We start from the raw sequence: 13,832 nt of genomic DNA, 5'->3' as shown, positions 1-13,832 counted from the left end.
TATACTTTGTCCAAGACACTCTTTGTCTGGATTCAAGCTTTGAATAGATTTCTCATACTACCCTAACAGGTTTTGTTTATTCGATTTTAAGTATATTATACCTACGTGTTTTCTTACATAAGTTAATTCATTCATAAACCACGAAACTGAAATCTAAGCATGACTAAACTAGATTTTGTTTTTTTCCAACTTTTATGGTTTTCCAACTAGTATTAGTATTTGAGAAGTCTGTTAAATATGGATGATAATCTTGACCTACAATGGGGTGTGGATGGTAAGAGTAAATAGGATTTGAAATTCATGTAGAACTGGTTTTGAATCTTGTCTCTGCTTTTTAATGAGTATATTACCTTAAACAAGTTACTTTCTGACTTCAAGTAACAGTCCCTAGATATGGAATTATACTATATATCTTGCAGTGTTACAAAGGTTAAATAATGTATTCAAATTATATCACTCAGTGAGTATTCAATAATTGATAGTTTATATTATTACCATCATCTCACAAGTTTTAGAATTGTATCATTTGGTAATTTCTAGTGAAAACAGCCATGCAATTGATGAGTGATGTTAAATATATTATGATTAACAATGAAGTTTTTCCTCTTTAGCAACTCTTATCTAAATGCCCCTGGAAGGAATACAAATCAGATTCTGGAAAGCCTTACTATTATAATTCTCAAACAAAAGAATCTCGCTGGGCCAAACCTAAAGAACTTGAGGATCTTGAAGGTAAAATGGGGAAAAGTAGTTTTTAATGTATGTGTTTTACATGTATATGCCATTCACTTTGAAATAATTCCTCCAGAATAGGATTGTTCAAACAAAGGCCTTTTTTTTTTTTTCAAATTAAATGACTAGAACATTTAAAATGGCGTAACAGTTTTTTGGGCTCTTATTTTCTTGTTGCTTTAGATCTCAGTTCTATAGATTTTAAATAGATTTTTATTTGATTTGATTCCACTGAAACTAGGATACCAGAATACCATTGTTGCTGGAAGTCTTATTACAAAATCAAACCTGCATGGTGAGCTGCTTTGATAATTCATTTTCTGTCATACTTAACATTTTTATTAGAGTGTGTCACTAATATTCACTAACCATGATTGGATAAATCTGCAGTGAAAAATCTCTAAGAATTCTTTTCATTAAAGGGTTATATTATAAATGAGCTTGTAGCTTTTAAAGTCGTACTTTGGTTTTTAGAAAAAATCGTTTATCATTCAGTGGAACAAGGAATTCACATACAAAATTTCCAAATCCTACTGAGTGTTGGTGCATACATATAACCTGTGTTTTAACTCATTTTATGGTAATAGATAGTAGAGTACCTTGAATCTGTATCCATTTATATTTTGTTAGTATATTGTCAGACTGTATATTTAATGCTGGTTTTGTTTAGCATAGTGTTGCAAAATAGCCTTGATATGTTCATTATGGAAGAATTAAGGTAAACCAAGTATCATGCCTCACTTACAAAGGGAAAATTTTTCAACATTGGAACTAATCAGAATAACCCTTACAAATTTAGAAATACTTAATACTAAATGTAAAACCTAAAACTTAAAATAGAGATAATCAGTAGGGATTGAAAATCTAGTTTTTATACTCACTTCTAATAGAATCTAGTGTCATAAATTATATAAAATTAGAAGCAGCAGATTGTAGGAGAATGGGGCTAATAAAGTAGATAGTGATGTGGAATGACATCTGGCAGGAAAAGAGAATAAAAATTTCCTAAAAGACTCTATCATATTAAGCCCCTTTAGCTTTTCCTTGTGCCACTTCATTAGTTAGGTCATCACTGTATTAGAAAAATGTTAATTTATATTAGAAATGATAAATTTTTAAGTACTTTTTTCAGCCATCCTAAACAGATTTTCAGAAATGTTTTTCTTTAAAGGGTGATAAGTTTAAAAAATATTTTTGTAAAGAGTTAGGCTTGTGTTATTATTTAATGTGGAGAACCTCATTCCCTTCGTAATGTCAAATAGAAGATATTTTTGTTACATCCACAGGAAAATGTACTGGAATGAAAACTGACATTGTGCAGATCTTTAAAGCTCAGTTTAAGTTACCTATACTAGCATTGGCTAATAATAATATGTAGATAGGTAGATTCCCAGTTGATCATTTATAAAGTATCAAGCTCATTTCTGATATAACCCTACTACAAATAGTTGGTGTGCATAACTATCTATCTACTTGTCAATGCTAATATTTATGTGCTGGAATTTTATAATAAATTTGATCCCATTTTGAATTTAGTATCTTAAAAATAAATTGAACTAGTCTCATCCCTGGAGAAAATACTATTTTCTTCCAGAATTATGCAGATACTTTCATAGAGTTGTTACAGCAGCCTCTGGGAAAGCAGCAGCATGGAATAAGCTTTCCTAGTAATACTCTTATTTAAATATGTTTTATTTATTTGCTATACTAGACTTTTAGAACAAGAATTTATTCTGTAAAAGTGATTTTTTATTTTTTAGGATGGAAAATGAAATCCTTTTGTATGATACTTTTAAAGTTTAAATCTTCTTTTAAAGTTTGTTTTCAGTGATTATATTTTAAAACTAGTAGATGACTTTTTTTCTCTCTTTAATAGCAATGATCAAAGCTGAAGAAAGCAGGTAAGCAATTTTGGACATCAATTTTTATTTACGAATTTGGTCTCTCCTATCATATCCTTGTGTTTGCTCAATTTTCTTTGTAATACAAATAATGATTTAACATGTTAGGCTTGATATTTTGATGTCCTTGTAGCATTTTGTTGAGGAAAAATTAGGGAGGGGGATATTTACTCAGTTTGATGCTTTGCTATACAGTGATTATTAGAATTTGTACTGTATGCCTTACAAATTAAGAAGACTGTGTTACAGAGGAGTCCAAAATTCAGTTTCAGTTGATGAGGGAATGGACGAAATATATCTGTGTATCTCTTCCTTTACACAGGGTTTCCTCTAAATGGGTGAATTGGAGAAAATTCAAAGTTCTTAGAGAACTTTTTAATATGCGTCATATTTCATGGTGTAATACAATCTGATAGATTGGGTATTTTATAAATGTGAATGCCTACTGAAGTTTTGAGTGCCTGTAATACATTACCATGAATGTTAATGGAATAAAGTAGTACAGTTACATTCTGTGGTTTTAAAATCATTTTTAATAGGTTTGGCATTTCTTGCTGTTTTTTCCTTCAATTATTTCTTACTATTTAATTTTATGACAATTTTAAAGCTAACTTTAATTAGGTTTCTGATTACAATAATGAAATGACCAGTATTCTCTTTTTTTAATGTATAGTAAGCAAGAAGAGTGCACCACAACATCAACAGCCCCAGTCCCTACAACAGAAATTCCGACCACAATGAGCACCATGGCTGCTGCAGAAGCAGCAGCTGCTGTTGTTGCAGCTGCAGCAGCTGCAGCAGCAGCAGCAGCTGCTGCCAATGCTAATGCTTCCACTTCTACTTCTAATACTGTCAGTGGAACTGTTCCAGTTGTTCCTGAGCCTGAAGTTACTTCCATTGTTGCTACCGTTGTAGATAATGAGAATACAGTAACTATTTCAACTGAGGAACAAGCACAACTTACTAGTACCCCTGCTATTCAGGATCAAAGTGTGGAAGTATCCAGTAATACTGGAGAAGAAACATCTAAGCAAGAAACTGTAGCTGAGTAAGTTTAGTAACTTGTCTTCTGAAAATTAGTACCAGATTTCATTAATAAAAGTAGTTGCCAGTTTAGTGGCCATAAATTGTTAAAATAAATTTTTTTGAGAATCATAATATCAAGCCATTAAGACAGTTGATCAGTTTTCAGGCTGAATTTTGGAGGGTTATGCCTGCAAACTTGAAAAATAGTTCACTGAAATTTTAACAAGTAGAGCCAAGGCTGGGGAGTTGGGGCACAAATCTGAAAGATTGCCAAAAACCTTAGTAAGCAAGATACATCGTATCTTGATGCAATATTTTACATGTGAGCGAGCAGTGCAAAAATTCATGATTAACAGACTCAATATTTTCAGTTAAGACGGGTGTACTGTTTCTTTGGTTGTTGGTGTTTTGGGTTTCAGCCTCCTATAAATCAGTCTTTAAAATACAGCTTTGTAGAAAAGGAATTATGGGGGGAAAAAAGCAGTTTATGGCTAGGCATGGTGGCTCACACCTGTAATCCCAGCACTTTGGGAGGATGAGGCAGGAGGATCACTTGAGGCCAAGAGTTTAATGTCAAGTTGGGCAACATAGCAAGACCCTGTCTCTACAAAAAATTTAAAAATCAGCCAGCACTTTTAACCTCAGCTACTGGGGAGGCTGAGGCAGGAGGGTCACTTGAGCCTAGGAGTTCAAGGCTGCAGTGAGCTATGATTGTACCGCTGCACTCCAGCCTGGGTGAGAGAACAAGGCCACCCTGTCTTTTTTTTTTTTTTTTTTTTTGGACACAGGGTCTCCCTCTGTCATCCAGGCTGGAGTGCAGTGGCGTGATCAGGGCTCACTGCATCCTCGACCTCCTGGGCTCAAGCGATTCTCCCACCTCAGTCTCCTCCTGAGTAGCTGGGACTGCAGGCACATGCACCATGCCTAGCTCATTGGCCTTTTTCAGCCTCCCAAAATGCTGGGATTATAGGTGTGAGCCACTCCACCTGGCCAAGGAAAAAAGGCAATTTACAGAGAAAGAAAGTTGTCTAGGAAGTATATGAAAAGCCATTCAGCCATAATAATAAAGAAATACAAGTTCAAATAATATTGTGATTATTTTTCTAAGTGAAAATCAAGTAGAGAAACATTTAAAAGATAACACCAGATATAAGAAAACTCTCATTTCACTCTTAGACTAAAGTAATACAACTTTTTAATAAAGCTGTATCTGTCAAGAGTTCACAGTTTGTGTGTACTTGCATACGCTGTAGTCTAGTACAGTTTATATGACTGTGCTTTATAGAGCTTTAGAAAGTGAGGTCAAGCTAAATTTCTTGACTTTAAGGGTGCCCTCATGTTTTTTTAAAAAAATAATTAACCAGAAGCTCATTCTCCAAACATGATTATCCATCTTAATATTTAAGCGTGTTGCCTTCATCCATCCACCCCCTATTTTAAGTGTTCTTTTGTTGTTCGTATGTTAGTTTCCCAAAGTCAAAATAGATTGATAACTTTTTCTGATGTTTAAAACGTTTTAAAAGAAATCCGTATGGCATATTTGAAGGCATGAAAATGAAATTAACATTTTCTCTATATTTAAGATACATGAATATATATCTAATATATCAGAGACATCTTCCACATTGATAGAAATGTGTATCCATCATGTCTAGTGATGGGTTACTATCATTTGATTGTGCATGAGTGGAAGTGCTCCCCTATCCGTAGATACTTAGGCTTTTTGGAATAATTTTATTTTGCATCTTATCATACTGAAACTTTTCATCAATAATGTTTTCCATAAGTTTAACATTAAATAGTTGTTTCCGGTTTTTTTCATTCCGGCATTTCTTTGATATAGTGCCTGAGTCATTATAATATGCTTTTGATTTTAATTACTATAACAGATCATTTTTTGTCAGTATTTACTACAGTGATTAAACAGATCATTTAATACAGTCAGTATTTACTATCTTTGCCTCAGCATTCTACTTAAAGTATTTTTTTTTCATCCCCTGACCCCCACCCCATGCATTCCCTTATTATGTAGAAAGAAATGTAAGGCTTATACAATTTTTTCTTGTCAGGAAGATCCCCAATTATTAAACAAGTTTGTAATTCTGGGTAGTAGTAATTTTTGTTTGACATCAGTATTCAGCACACTTTTTCATGAAATATCAGATTGGAAATATTTTTGGGTTATTTGTGTCATATAGTCTTTATATAGTGACTCAATTCAGCTGTGGTAGCACAGTCAGCGATAAACTATCTGTAAACAAATGAACATGGGCATTTTCAAGTAAAACTAGAATTACAAAAATTAATAGGCTGAATTTGTCTAGTGGGTTGTAGTTTGTCAGTCCTGATTTAGATTGATCCTTACATCTTACTTATCTTCACCCTTGCCCAAATCCTTAGAGTTATTACAGCACTAATGTGGAACCACTGAATGAGTTTAATAAGCCATTTAAAACTATTAACCTGTGGGCCAGAGGAGCTAGTGTTTTAAGTCAGTTAAACATTTATTTTGTCATTTGTCCAGGGTCTTAAAAACTGATTTAATAAGTGAAGTTTTAGGAAACTATTATCCTTATTTCTTTGTCTTCAGATAAGTGTTTTTTTTAGAGTTCATATAGCTTTTATCCTAAATGTCAAATTTTTATTCAACATCAAACATATAAACAATGTAGGCATTATTTTTCTTAATGAAGCAAAAATTTATTTAATTCATAAATACCACATTTGAATTTCTCTCTAGTTTTACTCCCAAAAAGGAAGAGGAGGAGAGCCAACCAGCAAAGAAAACATACACTTGGAATACAAAGGAGGAGGCAAAGCAAGCTTTTAAAGAATTATTGAAAGAAAAGGTATTAATATTGCAGATTTTTATTGTTTAACTTTTTGCCATCAAGTATGTATTATAGATTTTTATGTGATGCATAATATTTACCCAATAAATGACGTTACTCTTTCAACCTTGATGGTATTGATAATACCAGTCTCATGAACTGTTGAACTGAAAAGCAACTTTAAATGTGTCTTGTTTTTTTTTGAAAAACACTTGTGAACTGACTTTCAACACAAAAACTGTTGTGTACAAGGTATTACACAAGCACATTTCTACCCAATATTTAATGTAAGGGTTTTTTAAATTCATAATAATTATCTTTTATCAGTAGTCTAAGAAAAAAGCATTTATGCTCTATTTAAATTTCAGTTAAAGTTTTCATTTTAGTTCGTAGGTGTATTACACAGATTTGCCTTCAATAAAAAACTATTTTTTAAAACTTGTTCAAACTCCTGAAAATGGAAATGCTTGATGTTTGCAGTGAGTATTATACTTGGTTCCTGTTATGTGACTTACACTATTCTTGTGTGAAATTTTAATTTTTCATTTAAATGATTTTCAGCGGGTACCATCAAATGCTTCATGGGAGCAAGCTATGAAAATGATTATTAATGATCCACGATACAGGTAATTCTTCAACTTTTTTACTTTTCAGTTTGAGCATAGCAAGCCTAACACGTTTGAAGTTGTGTAGAAAGAGAAAACGTTTAACTCTGTTGACGTCTGTTTAGCATACCAAGTATAGAGTTGTTTTATATCTAATAACCAAAAACTCAATCAAACAATATGAGTACCCTGCTACATATAAAATAATAATTATTTTAAAAGTAGAAATTACTTTCTTCAATCTTGTCTTTAATAAATTTTTGAAATTTTTAAAATTTATATATGGAAACAGTGTTATTTTTTTCAAACCACTAATATTTGATTCTTTTGCCTGTGTCTACTCTTAAATGGTATTTTTATATTAGTGCTTTGGCAAAGTTAAGTGAAAAAAAGCAAGCCTTTAATGCCTATAAAGTCCAGACAGAAAAAGAAGAAAAAGAAGAAGCAAGATCAAAGTACAAAGAGGCTAAGGAATCCTTTCAGCGTTTTCTTGAAAATCATGAGAAAATGACTTCTACAACCAGATACAAGTAAGATGTTGAATGTTGCATGGCCTATATTTACTACATTATTGTTTGTGTCATACTTTTTTGCCATGTGCAGTAGCTGATCCAGAGCTCATTAAATAAAACTAGATAATTATGAATGTGGAAGCTTCATGAGGTACAAAATAAATCTGTAGTTAAATGTAGAATTTAACTTGTAGACTAACTAAGTTTTTTAGAGACTGGAAGAAGGGGAGAAAGACTGAATGCAGTAATCAAGTTGGAGGCCAGACGTGGTGACTCACACCTATAATCCCTACTATTTGTGAGGCCAAGGCAAGCAGATGGCTTGAGCCCAGGAGTTCAAGACCAGCCTTGGCAACATGGTAAAACCTTGTTTATAGGGAAAAAAAAGAAAAATACAAAAATTAGCCAAGCATGGTGGCACGTGCCTGTAGTCCCAGCTCCTTGGGAGGCTGATGTGGAAAAATCACTTGAGCCTGGGAATGTCAAGGCTGCGGTGAGCCATAATTGCACCACTGCACTCCAGGGTGACAACGAGACCCTGTCTCCAAAAAAAAAAAAACAGAAAAGAAAAATCAGATTTGATTGCCTTTTACTTAAAAACATTGACATTATTGATCTTTGTGGAGTAAAAAGAGGCTATTTTCATTATGTAGGCATAGGATTTTGAATAATTGTTTCATATAGCATTCTTCATTTTAGATTGCTTATGTAAAATTGTGGGTAATGTGAAGTTTTTCGATATGTTATTAAGCCTATTTTCTGTATATACTTCTTTGTTTTCCTCAGTATTCCAGAGAAGTCTGTCGGCAGTTTGGTAGTCTGCGTGGCTGCCACTAGATATAGAGGTAGTCTAGACTATAAGCAGTGCCTAATGTGAATTATCCCCTCTATCTCTAACAAGAGAGGGAGGCATGTGCTTTTTTTTTTTTTTTTTTTTTTTTTCATAATTATCCAGGAGTTTGCCTTTAATATATTTATGAACTTCGAATAGAAAGTATTCATTTTGTAGTGTTAAATTTAGTTTAAAAATTGGTTAAGATTAATTTTTATTGTATACTATAATTTTTTAACATAGAAAAGCAGAGCAAATGTTTGGAGAGATGGAAGTTTGGAATGCAATATCAGAACGTGATCGTCTTGAAATCTACGAAGATGTTTTGTTCTTTCTTTCAAAAAAAGAAAAGGTATTCTTAGTTACTGGTATTTATAGATAACACAAGATGTTTCCTCATTTTCAGGAGGATTGGTTTTAAAATGTGTACATTTTTGTGGCTTAGTTTATCCAGTTTATGTGGTATAGCAGATTTATTTATTGGAAGTAAAATTTAAAGATGGAATGTATAACTTCTATAATAAGCTTCTTTATCATTCATGTAGTGTATTAAGTACTGATGTAGACTCAGTGGGTAATTTAGCTATTTGTATTGTCATTAATTGGCTATCTTACACACTCAACTTTGAAAAAGATACCTTTTTTGCTCATTAGGTTTAAAAATGCTGGGTTTTTTTGCTTATAACAAACATATGATTGGTACAAGAATGACAGCAATGTGCAGTTGTTTCTACAAAACATAACATTTTAAAATACCTATTTCACTCCTGTCTCTTTTTCATTGCGCACTATTATATTTTATGCTTTCTGGTTTTCAAGGAACACATATAGATGCAAGTATTATCAAATTTAAACATAGCTGAAAGTCATTGAAGACTTTAGCATTTACCTGCAATGTGACTTGTCCATGGTAACCTTAGTTTTTGTCTGTAATGCTTAGTAGTAGAAAGGTTTATGTAGTATGGAGGAAAAGCCAAGAACATGGTTTCCAGATTCTGGTTTTTAGAAGGAGGTGGAAAATGTGAAGCTAAGTACTAAAGCCAGGTGCTTAGGCAAGAGCAAGCAAAGTCAGCAGTGTGGCCATTTAAAGTAAATGAAATTTACTTGAAATTTCATTTAACCTTTGAAATTTGGTCATCCATTAGAATATAAAGCTTTCACTAATTGCAATTTAAGTATCTTAATTTCTTGGAACTTTGAAACATATATATTCATACTTTTGCTATAGGAACAAGCAAAGCAGTTGCGAAAGAGAAATTGGGAAGCCTTAAAAAACATACTTGACAACATGGCTAATGTAACATACTCTACCACTTGGTCTGAAGCCCAGCAGTATCTGATGGATAATCCAACTTTTGCAGAAGATGAGGAGTTACAAAGTAAGAATAATGGCTAAGAGAAATAGTTTTAAATAGTGTCCTCCAGCAGCGAAGAATTATTTTCACTTATTATGAGATAACTAACTGAATTTTATGCAGTTGTTGGTTCATTTGTGAAAAAGTGTTTTATTTATTTCCAAATAGGATATTTCTTTCTGATTGAGTTTGTGATTCATGACAAAAAGGTTTTTCAAATTTAAAGTAGCCTTATCAGGTAATCCTTGAAATATTTAAATTATAGGTCAAATTTGAAATCATGCTTAGCCATTTGTATGTAACTTGGTAAGAACTAAATGAATTACTGCATTTTACTCATGTTGTTTTCTTGAAGTAATAACATTACAGGTTTGTAAAAAGAAGAAAATGTATTAGAATTGTGTTACATTAGGCTTCCCTAAGTATTCTTTCTGAGTTAACCAATTGCTTTTTAAATTATAGCTTTCTCAGCTACCCCTCTAAAAGTCATGCTTCAGTAGATTTTTTTAATAGGGTACACAGTTCTATACTAAGCTCCTGGAATAATTATGATATTGCAAACAGATTTTATCATAACACTTTTTATTTTCATTAGTTTTGCCATTTGCACGTCCTTTGTTTTATCCTATGACATGTTTCAGAGTGCCTTTTATTGAGTTCTTTGTGAAATTTTCCTTAAAACTTTCCTATGCAGATGATTACAAATCATATTGAGTTTAAATACAAGTTTGTTTGTTTGTTTAGAGACGGGGTCTTGCTGTGTTGCCCAGGCTAGTCTTGAACTCCTGGGCTCAAGCAATACTCCCACCTCAGCCTTCCAAAGTGTTGAGATTACAAGCATGAGCCACCTCACCCTAGCCTAGCTACAAGTATTTTTGACAGGTGATTTTGAAATTTTGGGGGATCTAATGCAAATAAACTACTTTACTTGTTGACATTTGACACTTTAAATTTTAACTGGCAAATACTTTAGATATGGACAAAGAAGATGCATTAATTTGCTTTGAAGAACACATTCGGGCTTTAGAAAAGGAGGAAGAAGAAGAAAAACAGAAGAGTTTGCTAAGAGAAAGGAGACGACAGCGAAAAAATAGGGAATCTTTCCAGGTAAAAGAAAAAGCTCTCTTTTCTAACTTACTTTTATATTATACTTATAGAACTTGAACAGTAATACAAAGAATTTTGAGACAACTGTTCCCAGATCATAGATTTAGGCTTTGTGAGGACTCATACACATTTAACTCTTTAAGTTCTACAGATGAACATTGATAAATGAGGTTTCGGTTGGGGAAAACAACAGGAGAGATGACTGGAAACAAGATATGTGTGGTGAGTCAGTAGTGGATGATACTTAGTTTCTAAAGGACAAAGGGACTGCTAGGGTATAGTTTGGGGATGGGCCATAAATTCTTAAACACTAAAAAAAGGACCTGGGATTGCATGTTTTTCAGCTAGTAGTTTATTTTCATCTTCAAGTATCATTTTTATTTTCAGTGATAGAAAATATCATGGAGCAATGAATATTTTGCATTTCATATCTTACCCATTTCAGTAATAATTGTAATAGCTAATGTTGTTTGATTGCTTACTGTCAATACAATTTATGTTTACAATCTCAATTTTTATGACAGTCTTATCTTATAAGGGTACCTACTGTTTTTGTTACATAAGTTTATATAACTAAGGAAATGAAGAGGTGAAGTGACTTGCCCAAGTTCAACAGTTGCTGAATAGTGAAGCCAGAATTTGAATCCATGCAATTTTGATTACAGGGTCTCTTCCATTAACCATTGTATTAGGATGAATGCTAGGTTACAATGGCTTAAATTTTAAGTTCTTTTCTTGAAATAATAATCTTTTTGGTCTAGGGCAGGACATACTGCCATCCCCTAAGGCAGAGGTTCTCAAGATTCAGTGTGTATCAGAATGACGTGGAGGACTTTTTAAAAATTTCTTCTGGCTGGGCACAGTGGCTCATGCCCATAATCCCAGCACTTTGGGAGGCTGAGGCTGGCAATTGCTTGAGTCCAGAAGTTCAAGACCAGCCTGGGCAACATGATGAAACCCGCTCCCTACTAAAAGTACAAAAAATAATAATAATAATTAGCCGGGTGTGGTGGTGCACACCTGTGGCCCCAGCTACTCAGGAGGCTGAGATGGGAGAACCTGAGCCCAGGAGGTCAAGACTGCAGTGAGCTGTGATGGCGCCACTGCACTCTAGACTGTGCGAAAGAGCGACATCCTGTCTCAAAAAAAAAAAAAAATGATTCCCACTATGCCAGAGGTTACTAACCATCTTAAATGCCACAGCCAGTAGAATGATTTCAGTCCTTATTCAATGAAAACTTAACATTTACTACTGTTGATGGGTTCCTTTATCTTAGTGACTTCCTAGACTATCATATTGTACAATGGTTTAAAACACAAATTGTTTGGCCTTATCTGAAGAATTTGAGTTAGTAAGTCTGGGTTGGAGTCTGAAAATTTACATTTCTAAATTTCCAGGTGGTATCGATACTGTTGGACCATACTTTGAGAAGCAGTGCCCTAGCGGGTTAACCTTCTCTGCAGAGTTAGGGGTATGCTGCCCCCATTTCACATTTTAACTTGGAAAAAGTTGAAAGAACAGTTCTTTTTAAAGCTAATGATTTAGAAGTTCGGCTCACCTCCTTCATTTGGGTTCAGTTGCTGAGAATTTAGTCACATGACCACAACTAGCTACACAAAGGAGGCTAGAAAACTTAGCTTTTAACTAAGCAGCCATGTGCCCAGGAAGAAGGGGAGGACAAATTTTTAGGAGGGCTATTATACAGTCTTCTACAACCTAAGCTTTAATGTCTCTGATGAAGGTTTTGCAGTGGTTTAAAATAAGGAGACATATGTGAAAAAATAATAATACAGTGAAAATAAGATGAAAATCTGGGTCATAGAAAATATGAAACTATAACGTAAACAATACTGAAGGTGGAGACTATGAGGCGAAATTTTGATGTGAAGGCTACACGGTTCCGCAAATAAGTCTAAATGTGGCTTTGAATCAGATTGCTATGTGTCTGGCATAGTTTCTGATTACTACTAATAAAATTGGTGTTAAGTATGTTGTATTAATATTCTTTCAGATATTCAGCGTGGTAATTTTCCTGTTCTGCTACTTCAAAAGATTTAAGACTTTAGTGAAATGAATTAAAAGAGAAGATTGACATTAGACAATAAAATATAATTAATGGAGAGCATCTTAGTAATTATGGTTATGATGATGACTATCTTTTTATTCAGTGTTCGTTTGCTAATCAGAAAATTCATCACATCTATGACAAGGAAACTATGACTTTGTTTTTCTTATGTCTTAAAACTGGTATTTGAAGTCAATGTCGTCTGGAAAGGATTGATCTGAGGCTTTCAAGGAGAACCAGAGGAATGTATAGTGTCTCAGAAGCCAAGAGTTTGGAGTTTTAAGATAAAGCATGATCCCCAGATGCACAGAATCAGTATCACCTGGGAAGTTATGAAAATGCATATTCTGAAACCTGGGAAATTATGAAAAGGCATATTCTGAAACCCCACGTCAGACTTACAGAATCAGATTCTGGAAATGGGACCTAACAATATGATTTTTTTAAACAGTCCTTCAGATGAGTCTTTGAGAAACCCCTGAGGTAAAGGAATCTGTCTAAAGTAACATGTTAAGAAATTTGTATGGAATGAGGACTGAAAGAATACTGTTAAGAGTGGCATTTAAGGTGTTTAGTGACCATTGGCGTGGTAGGGAAAGTTAAAGGTCTGCCAAATAGTCGAAAGGTACCTAGAGGTATAGTTATACCTTTCAGATATTCAGTAAGGTGAAATTGAAATAAGCTTGGGGTTAAGAGAAAGGCTTTTCTTGGGTAAGAGAAAACCAGTTAAGAGGGAGAGAATGAAGGAAGAATTGAAAAATAAGGGTGACTCTTACTAAACAAAATCTCTTAAGGTTTGGAATTCAAGCATATATATATGAATACAGTTACACTGAGAGCAGTTTATAAAGGAACAAAAAGAAGG

The 13,832-nt window shown here is 33.5% G+C and overlaps 1 protein-coding gene across 13 annotated transcripts in view; it reads left to right on the top strand.

Moving 5' to 3' along the window:
* Positions 1-13,832, top strand: part of PRPF40A (pre-mRNA processing factor 40 homolog A) — a 68,140-nt gene that overhangs the window by 38,464 nt on the left and 15,844 nt on the right. For 7 of the 13 annotated variants that reach the window (XM_023217429.2, XM_023217428.3, XM_026453997.2 and 4 more), the window contains 9 exons: positions 612-732; positions 2,609-2,633; positions 3,307-3,681; positions 6,400-6,508; positions 7,052-7,116; positions 7,461-7,625; positions 8,683-8,791; positions 9,668-9,818; positions 10,768-10,901. In XM_023217429.2, coding sequence (XP_023073197.1) covers positions 612-732; positions 2,609-2,633; positions 3,307-3,681; positions 6,400-6,508; positions 7,052-7,116; positions 7,461-7,625; positions 8,683-8,791; positions 9,668-9,818; positions 10,768-10,901 — 1,254 coding nt within the window. Of the gene's footprint in view, positions 1-611; positions 733-973; positions 1,028-2,608; positions 2,634-3,306; positions 3,682-6,399; positions 6,509-7,051; positions 7,117-7,460; positions 7,626-8,682; positions 8,792-9,667; positions 9,819-10,767; positions 10,902-13,832 lie in introns of all 13 variants that reach the window. The other 6 variants (XM_023217426.3, XM_023217430.3, XM_023217424.3 and 3 more) reach the window with 1 other exon arrangement.

This window comes from Piliocolobus tephrosceles, chromosome 11, assembly GCF_002776525.5.
Source record: "Piliocolobus tephrosceles isolate RC106 chromosome 11, ASM277652v3, whole genome shotgun sequence".
NCBI classification, from domain to species: Eukaryota; Metazoa; Chordata; class Mammalia; order Primates; family Cercopithecidae; genus Piliocolobus; species Piliocolobus tephrosceles.
Note: the sequence above shows the minus strand (reverse complement) of the source record. Positions and strands in the feature narration are given on the sequence as shown.